The 24,734-nt window shown below is 34.3% G+C and overlaps 1 protein-coding gene across 1 annotated transcript; it reads right to left on the bottom strand.

Annotated features, from left to right (window-relative positions):
• Positions 1–5,917: 5,917 nt before the first annotated feature.
• On the bottom strand, positions 5,918–24,453 carry LOC131074025 (putative F-box protein PP2-B8). Its single transcript, XM_058010576.1, has 3 exons — positions 24,181–24,453; positions 23,393–23,511; positions 5,918–6,362 (listed from the first exon to the last, which is right to left on the bottom strand). Exons 1-3 carry the CDS (start codon positions 24,451–24,453, stop codon positions 5,918–5,920), a joined length of 837 nt encoding a protein of 278 aa, XP_057866559.1.
• Between the last annotated feature and the right edge of the window lie 281 nt (positions 24,454–24,734).

Below are 24,734 nucleotides of genomic sequence, written 5' to 3'. Positions count from 1 at the left end.
TTCCAAGCTCAATGAAATAGAGGATAATCATGTGATAGAAGTTATCTATGCCAATAAGGGTCTAGATGACATTAGGTCTAGCATGATGCTCCTTCGCTTTCCAGGCTCCCAGTTGTCTGGGTCCGACATAGGAGGAAATGCGGATGCTAGAACTGAGCCATCTGAGATTAGTGAAGATGATGAGGACCTTATGAAAGGATCCTCCATGAATAAGAAGAAAGGTAGACCTATGGTCTCCAAAAACAAGAAAAAACTTGGAGATCAGCACGATCTCCCTACTAGCCCCGCTTAACCCCCCTTTCTAATGAAGTACATATCATGGAACATTAGAGGCCTTGAGTTGCCTGACAGGAAATTTGTTATCAAAATATTTCTATATTCCCATAAAAATATAGATTTTCCGATGTTACAAGAACTTAAAGTTGTTGGATTCTCTCTTGATACCGTGCTCAATTTCATTTTGAGAGATGCAATTAAAATTTGCACCGAGCACTCGAGAGGAAAGGGAGGAGTTGGCATTCTTCTAGCCCTTAAATGGGCAAGCTACCTCAGGGATAAGGGAGCTTCCCCATGTAATAGAGTGGCTTGGTCTACATTAGATATTAGAGGATCTTACTTTGGCATATGCTCCATATATGAACCCAATGACTATAAGGAAAGATTGTCTCTCTGGATTTGGCTGACATCCCTCCCAAATATCCCCTGGGTCATGGCCGGAGACTTTAACATGACTGAACACCAGGATGACAAGGCTGGGGGCCTTCCTTTTGAATGGAAAACTCCAGAAAAACCTCACTAGTATAGGTTTAAATAACAACTCCAGCTGTTTGACCCCCAGGAAGGTGCCAAATCTGATGCCCATAACTTATGGTATACTTGGTGCAACTTTCAACAAGGCACTAATCGAATCTATTCTAGACTAGATAGGTTTTATGTTAATAATAATTTATTTTCTTTCTCCCCCAATCAATTTGGGAACGCAATGATTGTCTTACATGTAACCCTTTCTGACCATTTTCCTATCCTAGCCATCATTAACACTACAAACTCCATCACTAATACCTACCCTCGCAGTAAGAAATTTTTGCTCAACACCTCACTGCTACAAGACAAGGAAATCCTTAATGCCATCAAAATAGTTAGTCTCTTCAATATGCAGCCTCAGCTTCCCCAATCCCATATTCTGAGATGGAAAACGAACATTTCCTCCTAGCAAAAGATATTTCAAACCATTGGCCAGAAGAAAGCCAAGAACTTTAGATCCTAGGAGAAATCCCTTACACATCAACTTTACGCTCTTGAACAAGAAATACAAATGCATCCCTCCTCCCCTACCTTGGCCAAGCAGGTCTCCAAAGCTAGGGACATCCTCAAAAAAACATCAACAAAACAAAATCAAAGGTGCCTTCATCAGAGCTCGCAATCACTGGCTTAAATATGGAGATAAAGGCTCCAAACTTTTCTTTAATCTTGTAAAACAAAAATAGACCAAAGAGAAAATTGATAGAATAGCTGTAGAAGATAAGGAACTCCTGAATATCAATGATATCAAATATGCCTTCAAAATGTTTTACAAGACCCTGTTTACCTCAGAGGATAATGAAGCCTCAAAAGATGCTCGAATTAAATTTAGTTCCATTACTCCAAAGTGAATCTCTAAGAATGAAGCCCTCCTCCTCAAAGCTAAAATCTCCAAGTAAGAAATTGCTAATGCCATTAGGGCGCTCAAGGATAATAAGGCCCCAGGCCCCGACGGCCTTCCTAGTGAATTCTACAAAGTCAACATTGATTGGATCACTAATGATCTCTATGGTATTTATAATGAAGCACTTGATACTAGCACCCTGGGGGAGTTCATCAATATGATTATTGTTAAACTTATCCCAAAAGATGGTGACAAAGCCCTCATAAAAAACTAGAGGATAATTACCCTCCTCAACGTCTCCTACAAAATCTTAGCCAAAGCCTTAGCCTCCTGCCTTGAGAAGATCCTCCCCAAATTCATCTCCTCTACCTAGACGGGGTTCATTAAAGGCAGGTACATATTGGAGAATCTTGTGACCAGTTGGGAATCCATGGAATGGGCCAAAAACCTCGAACCAGGACTTAGCCATGTTCCTTGTTGACTTTGAAAAAGTCTATGATAGGATGGAATGGGGCTTCATCCTCATGATGCTCAAAACCTTTGGCTTCCCTAGTGAATTCTATGATTATGTCCAGATCCTCCTCAAAGATGCATCTGCCCTGATCGAAGTTAATGGGTCTCTCTCCCTGCCTATTCCCCTCTCCAGATCAATTAGGCAGGGTTGCCCCCTTGCCCCTGCTTTGTTTGTCATTGCATCAAATGCCCTATACTATCTCCTGAGAGATGACACTCTATTCCCTAGAGTGCATGGCATCAAGATGTCAGACAACTCTGAATTAATCAACATTCAGTTTGCCGATGACACCTCGCTATTCCTGGAGCTCTCTAGGCATAATATTGATTCCCTCAATCAAAAACTTGACATCTTTGGTAGAGCATGAGATGTCCAGATTTCCAGCTCCAAATCCATTCTACTTGGGTGGAAAGATGAGGCTCCGGACTGGCTTCAACAATTTGGTTATGCTTGGGGAGGACCTACAAAAATAGTTAGGTACTTAGGTATCCTGTTCTCTATTTCCCCCTCTCTGAGAGACATGTGGAGCTAGGTCAAAGAAAAAATAGATAGGAAGCTAAATAAATGGGACAATAGGGTCCTATCCCTAGCCAGCAGGATTCAAGTCTGCCAGAAAATCCTCTCCTCCTATAGTATTTACTATTCCTCTATCTGGATGTTCAGCAACTATCAAGTTTTTGAAATCCAAAAGGCTATCAGACATTTCCTTTGGTCAGATGGCAAGGGCAAGAGGAAAGTTCACACAGTCAACCTAGTTCCACTTAGAAAAAAAGTGGCCAAATGGATATTCCACTCACTGAAAGGTCAAGAACCTTGGAAGATTCTCATCAGAAACAACATACAAAATGGTGTCCCCAAGACTGCCAAAACCTAGAAAACCCTCTCGCTTAGTGATCTGATTGCAGGCAATTTCTCTATGTCTATCCAAGGTACCTGAGTGTTTAAATCTATCTGGAAAGCTTGGGAGAATGTGCATAGACTTATTGTAAACTCTAACATTGACTGTGATACTACCCTCCATGGTGAAAGGTCAATATGGTGGAGCCTATATCACAACTCTAAACCCCTTGCCTTAACCCAAGGATGCTCTGCTAAGTACTGGCACAATAAAGGTGTCAAGTATCTTATGGATATACTAGAACATGACAATCTTATCAGCTAGGAAAGTCTTAGCAATAAATTTGATCTCCCTACCTCGCATAAGAGGACCTACAACATGATTAAAAATCCATGTACTCCCCTCCATCTTCCTAGAAACACGCATGTAGATGCTCACAGGTACCTTACCTTCCTTTGGAAAGATGGCTCCACCCTCCCCAAGATCAAGGCCAAGTCTATTTATACCCTGCTCAACAATGACACCTCGGTGATCAATCATATTAATGCTCTTTGGTATGTTGACCATAACCTCCACGCGTGGTAGAAAACCTTTGAGAAATTATGGAGATCCCCCATCCCCCTTAAGATCAAATGCTTTAGGTGGCAACTTATACTGAACAAATTACCTATTAGGAATAAAATTGCAGCATATGACCTATGCTCTGTTTGCAAGAAGCCTGAAACTATGCGCCACATTTTCCTTGACTGCCCTTTTGCTAGAGAAATATGGTTAATGTTTAGAATCTCTATCATAGAACATGTTTGTAGTCTTGATATAATCACTGGTTTTATTCATGGGCTCAAGAAGTATGCTAACCTAGTCTAGCAAATTCTATCTACCTTCATACTTTGGTTTATTTGGAAACTAAGGAATGAGGAGAAGTTTCAAGGTATGAAAGGGTACTTACTGGTTTTTCTAAAAAACTCACACATTACAAAATTGTTGTGTGGGTTTTCTTTCTGATGAACAGTGAGAGGAATAAGCTGTTGCAATTCCTCAATGACAATAAAGCAACTATGTTTGTTTACGAGATGCAAGACGACTATGAATGGGTCAGACTCGCTTAGAACCAAGTCTCCTTTGATAAGGCTATGAAGAAATTGATTAAGGAGCTACAGGACAACAGGCCTCCACCCTTCAACAAGGTAGAAATGTGTTCCCAGATCCTGGAAGGAAAAAAGGTGGAATGGATGGAAGGACCACTAGGCTGGACCACTTGGCTAGAAGATCAGGATGAGGTCTTGCAGTAGTACCCTTTGATAAAATAATAATTATCTATACTGTACATATATAGCTAATAACTATATATGTTGTTTTCTTAGTCTGATTTCAGAGTTTGGTGGCTAAGGCTCTGCCTCCCGCCTTCTTTTTTGTATCAACTCCCCAATCTTTGAACTTTCGATTTCTAATACAAACAAAAAACATAAATTTTAATTTATATTCTTAAAATCTAAATTTTGTTTCATACTTAAGTCAACCCACTTTTGTATTTTTCAATGATTCTCACATCGAAAACTAAATTTATATGCGAAAGTCATCTATAAGAAAACCTCATTCTTAGAGCATTATCTGTCATTTAAGATCATTCATTATCCCATACCATTAACAAAATAATCTTAAATAATCAGTCCCCACTAGCAGCATCCCTGTGATAATCATTCATAGCTACATCATTATTATATTTGGCATGTACTATTCTAGTTCTCTCAACTCTTTGTCGATAACTCCAAGCATAACTTATCACTAGGTGAAAAGTCAAAGGGCAAGGATCAAGAATCAATTCACACATCATCCATCAAATTTAATTTATATTATTTGTCTTCCAAATTTATCAAACATGTTTAATTAATCATTGAGATTTATTTAAGTAACAATCTATATATAAACTATTTCAAACAATCTTCATCAACATCATCGATTTTTTATAATATAAGCACATACATAGACAAGTTTCTAATTGTAGTTTTTGAAGATCTAAATGTCATGTAATGAAATTAGTGATCAAATGTCATCTCTGCAATAAAGATTCATTTAACCTTATTTTGTTACCATCTTAATTCAAATTTCATCATTATATTTTTTTTACTCAAACAAGTAGTAATACATAGATGTCTACATCTCCACCTTTATATAATTGATTAGAACAATTTAAGTAAGTAAATATCTAAACCACAAATCATCTTCAGCTAAGCAATCATATACCAGAAGATCTAATCTATCAAATTTCAAGATATTTAATTTAAAAGAAAAATATTTTTTAAAAATGACTACTACTTATCACTAGTAAAAAGTCAAAGGGCAGGGAGGAAGAATATATTTTTCATCTCCTATAAGGAAACTCTTCTAGATATGTATCTGCCTGGTACATTCTTATGCATATTTAAACCATATTACCGAATGTAATTTACACTGTAATACAGAAAGGAATTGTTTTCTGAAAAGATGAAATGACAATACATTTAGCAATAAAGAGGAGTAAAAACTTATTCAAAACAAAAAAGGAAATAGAACAAAAGAAAGCCAACCATCCAGCAAAGAGAACTACAAAGAGTTATCCTGATCAACAAGCATATGAAACAACTCTGGGAATAGTTGAGCACTATCCTCAATAAACCAACCGTCCATAAAACCAACCTTCCATAAATTCAGAGGCCCATTTGACAAGATAATCAGCAACCCCATTCCATTATCTGAAAATATGAAAGAAAGTGACTGACTCAAAAGAATCACAAAACAAAATAATCTGTTGAATAACCAACTACAACTGCCAACTAACATCATCACAATGTTACCATTCAACAATGACACTACTACCTGAAAATCAGATTCAACATGATAACTTCACACGTGCAATTGTGAAGGTATATTCAACACACAGCTAATGCTTAGGTTCTATCTTAACACCCTCCACCCAAATATTAGTCTTCATGAAAGTACTGTCTGTGTTTTTCATTGAAAACTCAATCTCTTTTGCCCCTCCATTGAGATGCTCCTCTTTTAAGAAAAATTCACCAGCAACGAATTCTAGCCAGCCATTCTCATTTTCTGAAAAAGGAGTCATGCTGAATCCTTTCCCATGGTTTTCAACTGGTTTTTCTAAATCATCCAAAAATCGAGCAGATTCCATTCGAACCCCATCAGGCGCTACAACTGAGAATATGAAGGGAGATGGATACCCAACATGTCGGCTCCAGGGAAAGTTGTTGTCAAGTCTTATAATAAATGACACTTTGTAGTGTGTATTGGCAGACAAGATACTGCACTTGAAACATTGCCATATGTCAAACATCCACACATATCTCAATCTGGCTACCTGCGCGAACCTGAAAGTTGGAAATCCAATTAAAATAATTAGCCGCAACTATGATTCAAAGATGAAAGATAAATTCAATTTGAAACCTTCAGCAAGTAATCACACATGTATGAAGATACTAATAAAGCAGATAATCTAACATATAGGATAAACATTATAGATATCTTAATTATAGTTAAAAAAATTGCCAACTCAATTTCCAGTTAAAGACTTATTTTATTTGATAATTATTAGACCTTGTCAATAAGGCAGGAGAATAGTGTAGTGTTTTCATGTAATCATATAGGCAATAATATGAAGATTATTGTTTCCATGTGATCAGACTGGGAATAGTTTTGGTCGAGATTAATGTTCTGATTTAATCAGATTGACAGTAGCTTCTGTGGAGATTAATGTTTTGATGCAATCAGATTGGAAATAGTTTATATGGAGATTAATGTATTCAAGTAATCAGATTGGCAATAGTTTCTATGGAAATTAATGTTTTCATGTTTTCATGTAATCAGATTGGCAATAGTTTCTATGGAAATTAATGTTTTCATGTAATCAGATAAGGGAAAAATTCGAAATGTATAAAATTCGAATTAAATTTGTCATATGTAATTTTTAAATTGTTTTAATAAATATATGTAATATATCTATAAAATTATGGTTTCATTTCTGCTATGTGGCAGCAATGGATATGCATCCTTCGGTGTTCATACTTTAATCTTCCGTCTATATGCTTCTATTGGTGGCTTCCTTTATATCTAATGCGGCTTATGTAATTGTGATGGGTTTTTTTGATGTACTATGCCAATGGGCATTTGGTATTGGGTAGAATAGGCTTGTGTTACTTAAGCAATACTAAAGGGTTTTCTTCCTGGTTCTTTTCCTTTAGTGCTTTTTGAATCGGACACTGTAGAAAACTTTAAAATTTAATATAGTTCAGTGGTTCTATCCACTTTTATCAAAAAAAAAAAATATATCTATAAAATTGCCTAAATAGTTTAACATTGATAAATAGATTTGAAATTGTTACAAAAAGATGACATATTTATAAAATATAAACCACTAACGGCGGCAAAAACGGCAGGCAAAAATTGCATGTGAACTTCTCCTGCAGGCTGCGACTATCAAAGTCCGCGACTATTTCTCCTACAAGCCGCGACTCATGACAAACTGAAGATGTGTTTAAAAATATTAACAGAAGAAGAAGGCCAAAAATTATTTTAAAAAAATAAAAATAAAATAATAAAAAAAACAAAAAGAAATAATTTCGAATTTCAACGATTTTTTTTTTTTGTTTTTGAAATTCGGCAAATTTGAAACTTCAAGAATGAAATTCGGCGGAACTTGGTGACTGAGGTTGAAACTGTGTGGTCATTAATGAATTCATGTAGGTTACAACATTGATTTGTCTTTTGGTCAGTTATGCTTTTGTGTTTTCCCACTGAGTCTTGACTATTTATCATAGGCTTATATTTACCAATTTCAGATGCTACTTGATATTAATATGCTGTATATATTCCCTGGCTTCTATGTGAGTTTTGTAATGATTTTCAATCTCTTTTATTCTTTTGTCGAGATTGCAAGCTTCACAATACTAGGTACCCATTGTATGGAGATTGCTGTTTTTGTGTCATCAGATTGTCAATATTTTCTGTGGGTAGTTGTGTCAGCAAAATTATTTGGAATCTAAGTAATGTTTCATAAACATGTTCAACTATTTTGTCATCACCAACCTTGGGCATGAAATAGATTGTGTGTTTACTCAAAATAATTAATTGTACTCCACTACATCTCCAGGCAAGAATTTTTTTAAAATGTGTGGATGTTAATGTATTCATGTATAAGTTACAACATTGACTTATCTTTTGGTCAGTTATGCTCTTGAGTTTTCCCCTTCCTCGAGTCTTGACTATCGAATACAGGTTTACGATGGCAACCTATTTACTCATTTCAGTTACTAGTTGATATTAAAATACTTTATTTTGACCTAGCTTCTATGTGTTTTCTATAATGATTTCCAGTCTGTTCAAATATACTTTAGAGATTGCTGTTAAAAAAATTAAAATCTCCAAACAAAACAATAAACCATAGAGTCTACTACTATGATTCCGAGTCAGTAGGAATACACAACATAAAAACCTAAACAAAATACACAATTGGTAACAAGAAGATTGCTTTCTTCTATAAGAAAAAAACAAACTGTTATGAAATAAGCAAACTGATTTCAATACTGGTTACTAACAAATCTACATTGATCTAGAGTTGTACCCAATCTTAGTTTTCTTAGCGCTGCTCAAGACTCCTTGCTCTTTTCTTTGTCTAGAACTATTTACTACTCATTTCGCACTTTTACCACACAGTTGCTTCTGTAAAATTCTTCATTTGAGAGTCTCAAATTCTCTGAGAATTTTTCAAGCTTCCTTTGCATAGTTAGTCGCTGCTATCCTAGGAGAATGGGCCTCTATCCAAGCTGCTTATATCAAACTCTCTTGTCTCTTTCAATTGGGTCTTGTGGTTGTCTGGGAGGGCTAATAATTAAATTTTGTCAATCCCATCCTGAAACCCAGATCACAAGCTCCCTCAAATCATTTGCAATCATTATGGCTCTTATTTTCTTTGTCCATATATCAAAATTTTGTCCATTAAAAGATTGTGGCTGCTGCCAACTCTTGCTATTTTCTACAGCAATGTCTCCAGCACAACAAACATCAACGCCTAGAAAAATTCCTAGCTAACTAAGAACCTAGGGCCTACTAGTTCTGATACAAACTGTTAAAAATCGAAATCCCTAAACAAAACAATAAATCTTCTACTGCTCTGATTCCTAATCAGATGAGAATACACAAAATAAAAACCAAAACAAAATACATAGCTGCAAACAGGGAACTTCTTTCTTCTATTAAAAAATCAAATATAGTTCTGCAAAATAAATAGGAACTGATTACAATACTGGTTACTAACTAATTTGGAGTAGCCTAGAGCTGCACCCAATCTTAGTTTTTTCTGGAGCTGCTCGGAACTTCTTGTACTTTTATTCGTATGAAACGATTTGCTGCCCACTATACACTTCAACCATATAGTTGCTGCTACCAATTTCCATCTTCTCAGAGCGTTCTTTTAATCTGCCTATCAGAAGGACATTCTTCCTATTTGTCTTCTATAGTCCTCTTCAAAAAGTGTCCCACTATGTGGACAACTATAGAGTCTCCCAATTGGCTATATATTTTTAAAAAGTTTCCCACACAATTTTAAATATTTAAACTCTCATTTGTCTTCAAATTGTCTTCCTATTAATTCAAAAAGCAAGTAGGTAAATATTTGTGATGAATTAATAGGAAGACAATTTGAAGACTCTATAGTTGGCTACATATTTTTTAAAAGTTTCCCACACAATTTTAAATATTTAAACTCTAATTTGCCATTATGTGGACAACTATAGAGTCTCAAACACCTTTCATAGTTTTTTCCTAAATCTTATGAAGTTTGGAGTGAGATTCATGACTTTCTTAAAAGATTTAAGCTTAACCATTTTCAAGACATATGATTTTACTTGAAGATTTGTCTACAAGGCCTATTAAAATAACTCAATTTTTACATGCTTTTAACACAATTATTTTTAGTATTTAAAGAGAGATACATTTTGATATATTCTATATTCATTTTATTTATTTTCAGTTCTTTCTTTTTAATAAGGCTATGATTTGTTTTAAAACTCTTATGAAAAGTTATGAATAAGAAAATAAAGTTGCACTAAAAGTAATACATTTTCAAGTGGTTTTATATGACTAGGGTAGTGCTCCATGTTGGTGTAAACCTCATTATATTAGATTGTATAATATAGTTTGGTTAATGGTATGTATCTCTCTGGTTGTTTCTACCATTCCACAACATCATGTCTGTCGTTCCTCAGCGGTGAGATAAGTGCTTTATGTTTTGTATATATTTCCCTCAGCCAATAATACTAATCATTGCATTGTTTTCATCTCTTATGCTCCTTCATTTGGCCTCAGCGCAGCATGTGGGGCATGTGATTTGCAGGGCGTAAGGATTAAGGCATTGAAGGTGTTGTGCTCTTCTGATTAACTTTGGCACACCAGCAAATATCTTTCATAATCTTTCGTGCTCTGTTTCCCTCTGCACGGGAAATGGACAGCAATGGATGAAAAACGTGTGAATGTATTTGTTTGACTAGAGTAGTTGCTGAAGGGGATTGCAAATGTAACACACTTACTAGTTAAGCGTGGTAGAGGCAAACCAACTGTGGAACAAGAAAGAAACATTGGTATAATAGGATTTGCAAGAGGTATTATTCTGCCAACTGATCTTTGATTGATTCATGCGGGTCTGTGATGTGCGTAGAAGTGCAAATAGCATAACAATGTTTTTGGTCATTAATCGTATGTAACCTGAGGGGCATTCTATCTTTAAGTAAGTGTATTAGTCCTGAACAAAAATGGTGGTGCTGCACTGGTAGAAACACGATCTATACTCATTATGTCGGTTTAGATTAAAGGAGGAAATGGCAAGATATACATGTTCCAAAACAATTTTTTTGTCTCCGTAGTATGTTGACCATATGATACTCAAAGATGCTCCTGACCACCTAAGTTCCATACCGCAAACAATATATTGTTCTTTACCCTAAGAGCTCTGTATGAGATCTTTTCTAGCTATTTTTTCAAACAGACCAAGCTCATCTAGAGTCTTGATAGTAGATAGAAGAAAACCAGGCTTTCACGGATATTCCAGGCATGTCCTTGTATTGCACAATAGTAAGAAAGTTTCTATTAATAGATCATCATGGGTGTATTATTGATCAACAATGACACTTTTGTTTATGTATACCCATAGAGTTAAGTTTGGTTAGTGATTACACGGATGATTATATAATCAAAGAAGCAAATGAACTTGTAGGGATCAGGAAGATGACAGTGAAGAAAGAGAAACCATATGAAAAGAAAAACAAGGAAAGCGTATTCCAAAACATAACAATTTTTTACTATCATATAAAGGAATTTATGAATGTCGTCAATATTTTTGCTTCAAATTTTAGGGTTGTCTTTGGTACATCTATCGAGGCCTCCATAGACTCATTTAAGATATCAAATGGATAATCTTTAACAGGTTCAATTTGGAGGTTGGCAGCACTAGAGGATGGAGGACATTCTCGCTTTGAGATGGTTTTCTACTTGAGAACAATTTTTGGTTTTAGTATTTCTTGCTTTTAGTTTTCCTTTTGATGTTGATAGATTTGAAGAATGCATGTATTGTGAAGCTTATATTTTGGAGACAGGTTTGAGATTTGGTGTTGATCTCAATATGGATTGCTTTCTACCCAGCTTTAGAGTATATGATCGAAAATTATACCCTTTCCATGTAATTAGAGAATGATAGAGATATATCATATCTCTTAGGGATTTTTGTTGAATAAATCAAGACCCTATGATTTGAGAGTTCAATACCTTTAGCTTGAGAATAAAGCTTGCAGCTACACCTTTCCGAGGGTCAAGAGATGACTTGATGGAGCCCCGCTCCATTCATGATTTGCTTCTTCAAGAGAAGATCTTCTGGAAATGTGTATTCATATTATGTAATCAACAAGTTTTGTTGTGTAAGCCTTAAGGGAGCATCCCTAGGGTAAGTTTTAGGAACAATGTAATAAGGCGGGGAATGTTGGTGTAAATCTCACTATATTACATTGTATAGTATATGGTTTGGTTAACAGTGTGTATCTATTTGTCTGTTTCTACCATTCCAAAATGGTATGTTTCTATCGTTCCTTCACGATGATATAACTACTTTACGTTTTGTATATATTTCCATCAGCTAATAATACTCATCATTACATTACCTTCATCTATTATGCTCCTTCACTCAATGCATGGTATTCAAAGTCTCAATGGCTCTTATTTACAACAAGGGCCACTCTACTCCCTATCGATGTTTACATGGATATAATAAAAAAGTTTGGGGAGGTAAATACTATTGACCACATGTTTTCCAAAGAACTTTAATAAAATCCAAGGAATAGTTTGTTTGTGTCTAATCTTTGTTCTCTTGTCTCCTTTTACCCTCATGATCCAAAGACTTTTAGAAGTATGACTTCTAGAAATTTCTCAAGCCTTGTGTTTCTCATTTGTCTTATTTGAGATAATTTGTTTCAAATGAACAAAATTAAGTGTACAATTATTTCTTCAGATCCAATTCTTGATGGCATGCAAATTACTAATGTATGTAAGAACCTTCATTACCATGATTCTCTCAACTACCTAGAGGTATAGTTCTTTCTACTTAACAACTTCTTTTTCCTCTTTTGATTTGTGAGTATACACTTGAAGACATTTCAACTTTGGCATATGATTTCTTTGACCCACTTTTTTGTGTGAATATGTATAATACACTCTTTTTATACAAGTAATATACTAGACTTAATTAATAAAAATAGAAAGACTTAAAGAATCATATTATATTATAAGATGCCAATTCTTATATTGTATCATATAAATTATTAAGAAGTCAACATCAATATGAGCCTCTTTAAAAAATGGTAATGATACATTTTTATTTGTAGTGAAAGGTGAGTCCAAGAGCTACCCTAAAATCTAATAACAATGAGAATGTTAAAAATTATAAAGACCCAAATCATGGTGATGGTGGTCCTAGTTTCGGCAACCCTTGTTAAGGAAATAAAGCACATGAGACCTCCTTTGCTTATGCTCTAGTTGTTAGGGCATAAGATTAATCTTCTAGAGGGATCTATCCTTGTCCTTCAATGTTTAAGAAGATGGGATCTATCTGTTTTGACATGGGTAGTACCAAAATATGTGGTGATACAACCATTTCCCTTGCTATTGTGGGTGACTATTTGGGAGGACCCAATAGATCTTTGAAGGGACTGGACTCTTATAAGGTGATTTCCATACATACTACTACACGACATGTCATTGTGTCTCTTTGTATTATAGAGTCCACTTGCAATGACAAGTCTATCGAGGCTAGTGCTAGTGCCTATGAGGATGAACCTATAAATCCTTGAGAAAATTCTTTGTGTGAGGAAGATGATTAGCTACTAGAAGCATATCTTCAAGATAACCAAAATTTGGTTGTTAGTTCTTAGGTTTGTGCAAAAGAGAATATTGTATTTCTTTTAGAATTGGAAGAAGATCTTCCTTCTCTTTTGCATTCTTATAGTTTCCCCTATTTTGAAGGGGATGAAGGTACTAGATGTGTTTTGGATGAAGACGATAGACTTCTTTAGATGTATTAATGAAATCTTATTCAAAGTCTTTTAAGAAAGCTAAGAGTTATGATGAGTTATGTATAATGATAGCGAATGATAGTGCTTTTTGTTCTCCTCATATTTTCATTCTTTAAGACCATAATGTTAAGAATGGTGATATGATTATGCCTTATCACTATGTTTGGAAAATACATTCTAGGAATGCTAGTATGGAATCCATTGAATACATGATGTATAGTCATGTGTTTAGGTATAGCTTGGTTGAGGAGGTTCCTTCCTTTTTCACTTCATGAAGTTATTCCTAGAGACTCGACTAAGAAGGTATTGGAATAACAAATCAAAATTAATACTCCTAACTTTTTTTTTCCAAGATTCTTTTATTCCATTTTCAAAGTATATTTTTGCAAGAATCTATGATAATCGCCTCCACATAGACCCATTCAGAGGATAAGTGCTACATATTTGGTAATAAACAGGGTTAATACCAAATATTGTAAAGATTAATATCTATTCAACAAACTAATCAAAGGATGAGATTCAATGCTTGGATAACTGCAACATAAAAATCTGAAACTAATATGGAAACATAAAAATTAAGTTTCCTTAAGTGTGGAAAAAAATATTAGACCCTTCTTCTTTATGATATTAAAAATTAGCCTATAAATAATGCTTAATAAACCTATCTTATGTGAAGTTATTACAAAAATAAATAGTGACTTACATTCTCTGGTTAAATAGTGGGGCTTATTGCATGTAGTACCTACAACCTAGGTTAAAACCTCACAGGTTTGTCTCTGCCATGTTAACAATGGATCATGATTTACCATGGCGAGAATCTTGGAGAAATGATAGGGATTCTTGCCTGTAGAGCCTACATGGCTAGTTCAAACCATAAAATTTTAGGGGATGACCCTTTGGTGAAATGATGGGGCTTCTTGCTAGTAGTACCTAAAACTTAGGTTCAAACCTCATGGGTTTGTCTCTACCATGTTAACAATGGAGCATGATTTACCATGAGGAGAGCCTTGGAGAAATGGTGGGGCTTCTTACCTATAGAGCCTACATTCCTAGTCGAAACCATATAGTTTAATAATATTATAGCATTTTGAAATGAGCTAGGTGGGTGACTCTATGGGAGTGAGGGCGAGAGTGACGGATCCAAGGGAGGCCTATGGAAAAAGAGATGACACAAATGAGGATGGTGATGCTGGATCGGTGTTCCCTCGCCAACATATTTATTATGTATGGTGCATTTTTCCCAAGGGATAATTGGGGTGGGGACTTTGTGGGTGGTATATGACCTTTGTTGGGTGATTGCTCCCCTCTCCTCGACATGAGAAATGTGTTCAGATGGTTTTTGGGTTTTCTGTTGCCTACTCTATCCTAGTACGAGTGGTGTTGGCATCCCAAATGGGTTGTGGCCCTCGGCTGAGGTATCTTGTCCTATTTAAGGAGCATGCGGTCTATTCTTGCCTCTTGATCATCTTCATTCCTCCTTGAAGATAGTTCTTTTTTAGGGGATGGTTGATTGGTTTCACCCCCTACTCTGGTTTATTAGTCTTCATCCTTGGGCTATTTTGCATGATCCTCTCTATTTTGGCCCTATGGCTAGCTTCCCATTTATTTTTTGGCTTCATCCTTAGCATCTCTGATTTTCTCTAGCTTTTCCTATAGAGGTTCCCCTAACTTCTTTATAAGTGAAGATGGATGGTGTTCGGAATGACTTATCTTCTATTGAGGTGAAGATGCTTTCTATGATAGATGCTAGGAAATGTTGTCGGGGAGTGGATGGTATTCTATCTCTCGGCTATTTGAGGACTGAGATGGGCCTTTCAATAGATTTATCTCCTATTTCTTCTATTGAGTTGGAGAGAGTGGAGGATTTGTTTTTCTCAGTGCTACTTAGGATGGTTTATGGTACCCTATTTCTTGGTTGTATGGGAAAAAAGTTTGTTTTTTTTATCTGGTTTCTCTCATGTTTTTCCTATTGAGGTAGAGATTTTGGAGGGTATTTTGTGCTCTTCTCTGTTCTATCTCAAGTTCAAGGTTATGGGAGCCTTTCAAAAACCCATGTTTTTTGGTTGTGGGATCCTTGTAAAACCCACTCCTAAGATTTAGGGAGCCTAGAAAAACCCTATGTCAGGTCCTAGGAGCCTTGTAAAACCCACTCTCATGGTTGAGGAAGATTGGAAAAACCCTATGTCTCTTGTTCTTGTCAGGGACAAACTGGATGTTGGTAGTTTTCAAGGGCCTAGTTTGGCTGGTTTTTGTTTTTGGTTAGGTTCAAGCTAGGTTTATTGTGGCTTGAAGATACTATTATAGGTTATCGGAGCTTGGGAAAACCCTTCTTGTTGGATGAGGGTGCCTGATAAACCCTCAATCTATGTTTTCTGAGGTCTATTGTTTGTTGACTTAGACCATTTGTTTCAGCCAGCCTACTTTGTAATGTTATTCACTTGATGTTTGGCTAGTATTTGGTGTCTTGTGGTTGTTGTGTTTTTCTATTTATATCTTTTGCAACCTTTGTTTTTGATTCAGGAGAATCCCTGGTCGGTGAGCAATCTTGCATCAACCAAAAAAAAATATTTGTTTTCATTTTGTTTCTGTTCAGTTTTGTGTTGTAGTTTTTGAGTTTCTTCTGGCATTCTTTGGTATCTACTTATTTTCTATTGTGGATCAGATTCATGGCTTCTAGACATATTCTTATTTCTTAATCTATATTTTTCAGTTCAATTGGATTCTTTTTCAGCAAGCTATCACTTTCAGATTGGTTGTTTCTTAATTCCTAGAGTCGTTTTGAGTTTAAACAGTTAGTTGAAGATTTCTTCTCATGCGAAGGGATTTATTGGCTTGCAAATCTAAATGTTGCTACATTTGATGTTCCTAAGCCTTTGGACAACCTACCTTGGTGGTTCACACTTTTTTATTATCTTTGGCGGAGGAGATCTTCACACTTTGGGGCCGACCCATTTTACATGTTTCATTTTTCATATTTTGGAGAATGTAATCTTTTGTGGCCACCCCAAATGGGTTCCAAATGCTATATATATTTTTGTAGACGATCCTTTGTTAGACAAGTAGAGATAGATGATGATTTAGATTGATTATTGGTAATTAGGCTCCTTTGTAGGTCTGGATGAACCATTTTTTGGAATGTAAGTTATAATACTTGTAAGCCCGTACATTTTCTTGCATGTTGTCAGCTTGATTTTAATGAATCTATGATACTACGAATATCTAATTATGCATTTTCTAATTTGTATGTTGTTGCTTCCATTGTGTTGCTCTTTCTGAATGATCCAGATTGTTCTCTTTGAGGACCCTCCATGTCATTGGTTGCGTCAGTTTTGGGATCTAGACACATGTAAGTATAGAAGTTTTTAGGTTTTTTCAAAAACCTGTGGTTTTCTATCAAGTAGTCTAGTCTATTTTTCAATGGTAGCTCTTTGATTTGAAGGGTTTTAGGGCCCCTTTAAATTTTGTTTTATCCTAATAAAAAATGTTAGCATAAGATAGCAACAATAAAGTATAATTTAGAAACATAAGATCAATCTACATAACATAGGATTAACATGGAGAAACTCTTGCAAGAAAAACCTTCACTAAGAAGATATGACAAGCTTGCATTATCAATAGTAAAATTTCTTAGAATACAATCACTTTCATTCTCCTCCTCGTGTCTATCATTGAAACACTTATGTGCATGATAAAAACCTCGTTATGTCTCTTATTCATCCTTTGTTCTTGCAAATAAATCTATGTTCACCTATTACATTTAAAATCTATACCCAAAGTCTGAATTTATAGAATGGATAGAGCCCGAAAACCATTAATAAAGGTTCCTAGAGAATCATCTCGATTCATCACAACCACAACCCTTTAGATGCCTCCATAAAATATAAAAGGATACATCTTTATCTTGCAATACTTTTCCTCCAATTGAGGAATCCTTTCTTGAAGGATAAGCATCACACTAAATATAATAAATGACTAGATACCAAGAGACACCTATTGCCTCTTCCATGCTCCCACTTAGAGAAGCATAAAGGTCACTCATTTTTCACTTCTATAATTCATTAAATATCTTATTCTAGAGGTCCATAACTAGGTAAGATAATATTAGATAATTATGTTAACAACCTACTTTTATTTAGTTTCTAGTGGATCCAATCACCCCTTATGAAGGCATTACAAATAATCATGAGAACTATACATCACAATTTTTTTTCCCAATACATCTTAAGTTCTCAAGGATACTTCCAAATGATGCTAGAACCATGCTATGGAATTTACATAATAGATTACACCTTAATCCTAACATTCCCTCACTTGACATGGTACATTTTAATTTCATCCATAGGCTTCTCAAATAAGGGATAACAATCCCTTAGCCATATGTGTACCATATAAATCTTTTCCATGCGGGCTCCTACTCGAATAAGATGCCTACAAAATAAATCATGACAACCACCATCAAGTAACAAACTCCACATCTTCTCTAACATGTCATAAATGGATGAAAAGGGAAAACTCAATGGTGAAATAAATCAACTATTACTAAAAATTTCACCAATGTCTACATGAACATAAGGGTCAAATTCAAATAATAATAAAGCCTATAATTAATTACATTACTCACACCACCTAGAATAGAAACCATAGAAAATTTTAATTCATTGAAGCTAATTGTAACTCAAAAAAGGTATAGAAACATATATAAAACTTCATGTAATGAATATATCAACTCTAAATCTACAATGAAGTCTCTATATACCCAACCTCATATTTCAAATAAACATACCAATGCACAAATGACCACAAAAAAGGCCAACTAACAAAGTCTATATTAACACTAAAACCATCTCATTGATAAAGGCAATCTACATCTAAATTATTCATTACAAATAGATAGGTGATTGGCCCACACATTTGTAGAATTTATAGATCCAACACCAATGAAACATGAAACTCATCATCACATTAGTAATAAGAAAGCCAATATATCATACAATATAACCAAACATATATAAAAAAACTCCTACTAAATGAGTAAAGTCAAATCTAAAAGTTATCAAAGAATATCAAGTCTATCTATACTAATTCACAAAGAGGATGTGGTTAACTCATTTATTACATAGTGTCAAGGAATCGTACACTAATATGCGAATCCCACAACCAAATATGATACAATAGCTCTCTCACCATTAGTATCCATATCTTTCCAACGTTCTTCACACTCAAACATGTGGAATCAAATATCCAAAAAGAAGAACAAGACCAAAGCTTGATAACCTCCAAATCAAACCATATGCTTGTTCCATGCTAAAATGTATTAAGTTGTGTAATTAAAATCACCTCCACCACTTCCAGAATGAAAATATATCAACATCTAACATTATTTCACTTTAAATATGGGATTATTAGACATAAAGCTATCATATCAGAGGTAGAGTGAACAAACCAGTCCATTCCTAGAACAAAGGGAATAAGACCAAAGCTACAAACCAGTCATTGTACCTCTTCGAATAAGTCCTCAAAAATATATCCAAAGCTTAAAACGAACAATGATGAGAACAATTAAAATTCATAAAATCGAGCATCTTCTTCTCAACATGTCCTCAGAACTTCTTTATTCAAAACTAGAACTTGTGAGAAAATAAGATATAAAGTAAAGAATGGATATGATAATCAAGAGAAAAACATGTCTTGAAACATTCACCTACTAAGTAGACCAAGAGTGGGAAACAATATTGTCATGATTTCACAAAACCAAGGAAGAAAAGCTTATAATAAATGAATATTTTGTTAGGTCCATAATGGATTCGCATCCATAACCAAGAGTATGCTCCTCGGTATTTTCAGTGAAATTCTCATCAATTAGTAACCATGTCAACACACGATCCCAAAGTATATGATAGATCTCATAGCATCACCCAAGTCTCTCTAGTCTCCATTAGCATCCACCAATCAATCCATGCTAACTTCAAATGCAACCTTGCAAAATCATGTAGCTCCAAGCAAATGATTATAGTAAAAAAAAAAGAATTAAAAACACCACACCAAAGACTCAAGGGTCCTCCATGGCACCAATATCTCACTATCTCCAAACCACATGAAGCTAAACTTCCATAATCAAATGATTAATCCATAACACTGCCAAATCTTCCCCTAAATTGTGTAACCGAGCTCTCCATCAATCATGATAGTCATATGCTAATTGAAGATCCTCTATGGCTCCAAAATGATCAAAGAACTCAGCTAGTAGCTCCCAAAAGAAAGAGTCAAACTAGAATCTCCAAACCAAGAAGATACAAAGAACTTTCTTTGTCAATAAAACCGAAGATATCAATATATCATTGAAATCTAAAGGTACAATTGAGGAACTCTACTTCACACCAAAACTCATTGCAAAGGATCATACATCTTTTAATTAAAGATTTTCCATGGCTCACAATATACTAGAATAATATCTTAGAACCTGAATGTTGAAATAAAAAATATAGAACAAAATTTGTAGGTACATAAATCTCTCACTGAAAGTGACATTGAGTTGTGCATGGTATCGTGATAATCATCATTACCAAAACTCCATTAAAAGTGAACAATGCTTCTCACACACCATAATTTTTTGCTAATATTCAAATGAAAAACTATATTAGTTACTCCCAAAAGACTCTTTCCTCACTACAATAATCACACCAATGCACAAGGCCTATCAAACTGAATCCTCATCAAATAATTTACAAGAATAGTATATATGCAAGATCACAAAGAAGAAATGCGTAGCTAGTGTCCCAATGTCAAGTAACTGAAAGATTCATCCTCACATTAGTGTCATGCATAACATGTGCATTATGGAGTCTCAAATACTACAATCAATTCTAGATCTGATATTCCAAACAAACCCACATAGGAGTAACCATAGGTCAATAAGAACATTTCATATCCATGCAAAAAATGTGATTGTCTCCATCCTAAACACCTTGAATCCTATCTTACCACAAATATTATTAGGTAACAAGTAAAACCTACAAAACCATCTCTATAAATCTAAAATCCATTTAAAAATCTAGACATTCATATTATACATGTCATATAAACATTAGAAATATCATAGATCTACAAAACCCAACAATTGAAAATAAAAGATCATTGCAAACCAATAGGAAAGGAAAACGGTCTATCAACTTCAACCATATGAAACATATCAGCCACAAAACTCACAAAGAAGTTATTGGCTTATCTTCTAGTGCTTTCATGCAGGCATGGGCTAAAATAATGAACCCAACATAAGTTCTCCATTTCATACTCCCAATAGCTAGTGTATCTCAATATGATCGAGATGAAAAGACTCATCCAACATGAATGCCTTCTCATTGCAGATCCCCACAAGGTAAAGGAACAAAACTATTAAACAACAATACACAAAAATATTATCAAATAAGGGCTCTAGGTTACTAAACTATAACCAAATCTATGAAGATCCATAGACATGAGCTTCCAATGCCTAGCACAGATCATATTGATAGTATCCATGGTTCCCAATCTCAAAAATCTGCAAAATAAATTTAACTTATAGGATATTTATTGTAGTTGCAAAACAATTCCAACAAACTTTAATTTGACATAGTAAACTTCCACAAGATTTCCAAGATAAAAAAATTAAAAACTAGATGAATACCCAATACCAATAACTTTAAAGTCTAATGCCAGATAGTGGGAAATAAATAGGTTCAATACCAAAGATTGTGAAAATCAATCTTTATCCAACAAACTAATCGAAAGATCATATTCAAGTGTTAGATAGATGAAACATTAAAATCTCAAACTTCTATGAAAATCTAAAAATTATGTTTCCTTAATTGTGAAAAGGCGAGATTAGATCCTTCTTCCTTATGATGTGAAAAATCAACATGTAAACCATGTTTAATAAACCTATCTTATGTGAACATATAACAACAATAAATATTGATTAATATTAGAATAAGATAGCAGAAATAACACATAAATCACAACATAAGATCAACATATAACATAGGATTTATGTGGAGAAACCCTTACAAAAATCTCTACCAAGAAGAGAGAACAAGCTTACTTATCAATAATAAAAGTATTTACAAAATAATCACTTCCATTCCCCTCTTTGCCTCCAACATAGTAGCACCTATTGACAAGTGAACGACCTCCTTATGTCACCCATTTGTACTTTATTTCTACAAATAAATATACATTCAACTATTACATATTAAATCTACACATAAAGGATGAATTTATAGAATGACAAGTGCTCAAAAACCACCAATGAAGGTTCCCAAAGAACCCTTTTCATTCCTTACAACCACAACCATTTGAGTGGATCAACAAAACTAAAAAATAAACATGTTTATCTTTTAATACTTTCCCTCCAACTTAGGTGCCCATTATTGAAAGATAAACATTACATTAAATGTAATAAATGATTGGATACCAAGAAACACCCCTTGGCCCTTACATTCTACTACTTGGAGAAGCACAAAAATCATTCTATTTTCACTTCCTTAAGTCATTAAATATCTTATTCTAGAGGTCTGTAAAGGGAAAATAATATTTAATAATTGTGTTTACAACCCACTTTTGCGATTGCTAGTGGAATCCATCACTACTTATGAATGTATTACAAATAATGGTGAAATAAAGTTTACAAAATTTCCTTAGGACACTTTCCATGGATGTTGGATCTATGTCATAATATTTGCGACGGAGATGGCTCCTTAATTGTAATACTTTGGAGCTACAATCTCTGTAGTGGTGTTGAGGTAACATCAATGTTGAATGAAGTTTTTATCTTTTCACTTCGTAATCTAGACGATTGCCACTAGGGTTATTTTAGATGATCCTTGGTTTATGAGACCCAATGGTTTGTGTTTGCAAAATTGGACTCCTAATTTCAACCTTATAAAGCACATACCCTCCAACTTTCTAGATTGGCTATCTTGTCTACCCGAAACGATTATTCTTGCTCACCCATTAAAGAGTTTCAAAATGGTGACAATATAAGAAATGCCACTAAAGATTATTTGGAGATGGATTTCACACTCAATACTATGAGGTTTGAAGGTGGTACTAGAAGTAGCCCCTCTTATGTAAAAAAAAAAAATGTTTGAAACTTAAAATAGTAAGAACTACTCTACAATGTGCCTAAAGATGGATGTGCCATTCAAATCTATAAGGCATAAAAAAGTAAGTACCACTATGTTTTCCCTCAATCTCAAGAAAATAAAGTTAGGGGAAGTCAATCCTAATATTTCCAAAAATTAAACTGCTTTGGAGCACCTTTTTATTCCACCTTGTGAGCTAGTTGTCTATAATTTTTAATTGTTTTTTTTTTTGTTTTTTTTTGTTGTTTCACTGCTATGTGCAGCTATTATTTTTTTTTTGTATGAAGTAGTTTCACTATCCTTTCTTTGGATTGTCCCTTCTTTGGATTGTCCCTTGTTGTCCCTTTATACTTAATGTTCTATATCTCTTAATATAAAAGATTTTAAACCCTTTCAAAAGCCTACTTACATTTATCAACATATAAATAAAATGTTTTATATTAACATGAAGTAATCCAACCTTAAAGAATAAACATGAGTGTATCAATGTCACTATCATTTAGGGAGATCTAGAGGTCAACAAACACATTCACAAAAGTATGTGAACCTTTCTCTATTAAGACAGTACAAAATATGTAAAACCGAATCAACATCAAAATATATAATCCAAACAACCAAAATCAGCATCAAAATCTAAAATTCAATTTATAATATGAACGCTTATATACTAACCTTGAATCATCCCGCCTCACCCATTCCCAACAAAGAAGGTCATAACTCTGAGCTATGATTAAGTCTGTCGCAGGAATCATACAACAAATTTTCTCAGTTGATATCTCCGACCATATACTCTGCATGCAACAATTAATACATAATAAATAAGAAAATACTTTTCTTTATTAGCATACAATCTGAAAATTAAAAGTAATTTTTTCTTGGATCTATAACATTTTGTCACTTTTTAAATTGAATAATAAAGCTTTCTTAATAGATGCAGCAGCGACAGATTCAACCTTTATGAGAGAGATATAGAGATATAAAGCTTTCTTAATAGACATGATTAAGTCTGTCGCAGGAATCATGCAACCAATTTTCGTAGTTGACATCTCCGACAATTAATACATAATAAATAAGAAAATACTTTTCTTTATTAGCATACAATCTGAAAATTAAAAGTAATTTTTTCTTGGATCTATAACATTTTGTCACTTTTTAAATTGAATAATAAAGCTTTCTTAATAGATGCAGCAGCCACAGATTCAACCTTTATGAGAGAGATATAGAGATATAAAGCTTTCTTAATAGACATGATTAAGTCTGTCGCAGGAATCGTGCAACCAATTTTCGTAGTTGACATCTCCGACAATTAATACATAATAAATAAGAAAATACTTTTCTTTATTAGCATACAATCTGAAAATTAAAAGTAATTTTTTCTTGGATCTATAACATTTTATCACTTTTTAAAAGTGAATAATAAAGCTTTCTTAATAGAAACAGCAGCGAAATATTCAACCTACTTTGGTCTTATGATCTTTTATGAGAGAGATATAGAGGTCCTTCCGTGAAGGAAAGGCTAAAGTAGATATTGCTTTGGAAATTTCATTCCCAAATCGTTGATCGATCATCCGTTCCCAGAGGGAATTCTCATTTGCGGCAGATCTCCAAAACTGAGACACAGGGGCAAGACAGCACAAATCAATTACAGTGGTGAATGAGAGAATAAGAGAGATGCAGTTTTCTGGCAGATCCTCCAATGTAGCGCAATTTTTCCTTCCTCTTGAGATCTCCATCTTTAACCTAGTTTAAGATTTGCGGAACACGGCTCTACGTTTCGAGCTTGCGAGAAGATGAGCAAAATATGAATCAAAGGTTAAGAGAATAATAAATTAATTTATAAAATGAATTATACTTTATATTATTTGAAAGAATTGAGATAATATAAAATTGAAAATTATATATATATTTTTTGATTAAGTTTGGAAATATTTTGGTTGGGTTAGTTAATTAGCATATAAGCGTGTTCTGTATTAATAGTAATATGTCATATTTAAGAGTGGTTTTATTTCATGGT

Source organism: Cryptomeria japonica, chromosome 4 (assembly GCF_030272615.1).
Source record: "Cryptomeria japonica chromosome 4, Sugi_1.0, whole genome shotgun sequence".
NCBI lineage: Eukaryota > Viridiplantae > Streptophyta > Pinopsida > Cupressales > Cupressaceae > Cryptomeria > Cryptomeria japonica.
Note: the sequence above shows the minus strand (reverse complement) of the source record. Positions and strands in the feature narration are given on the sequence as shown.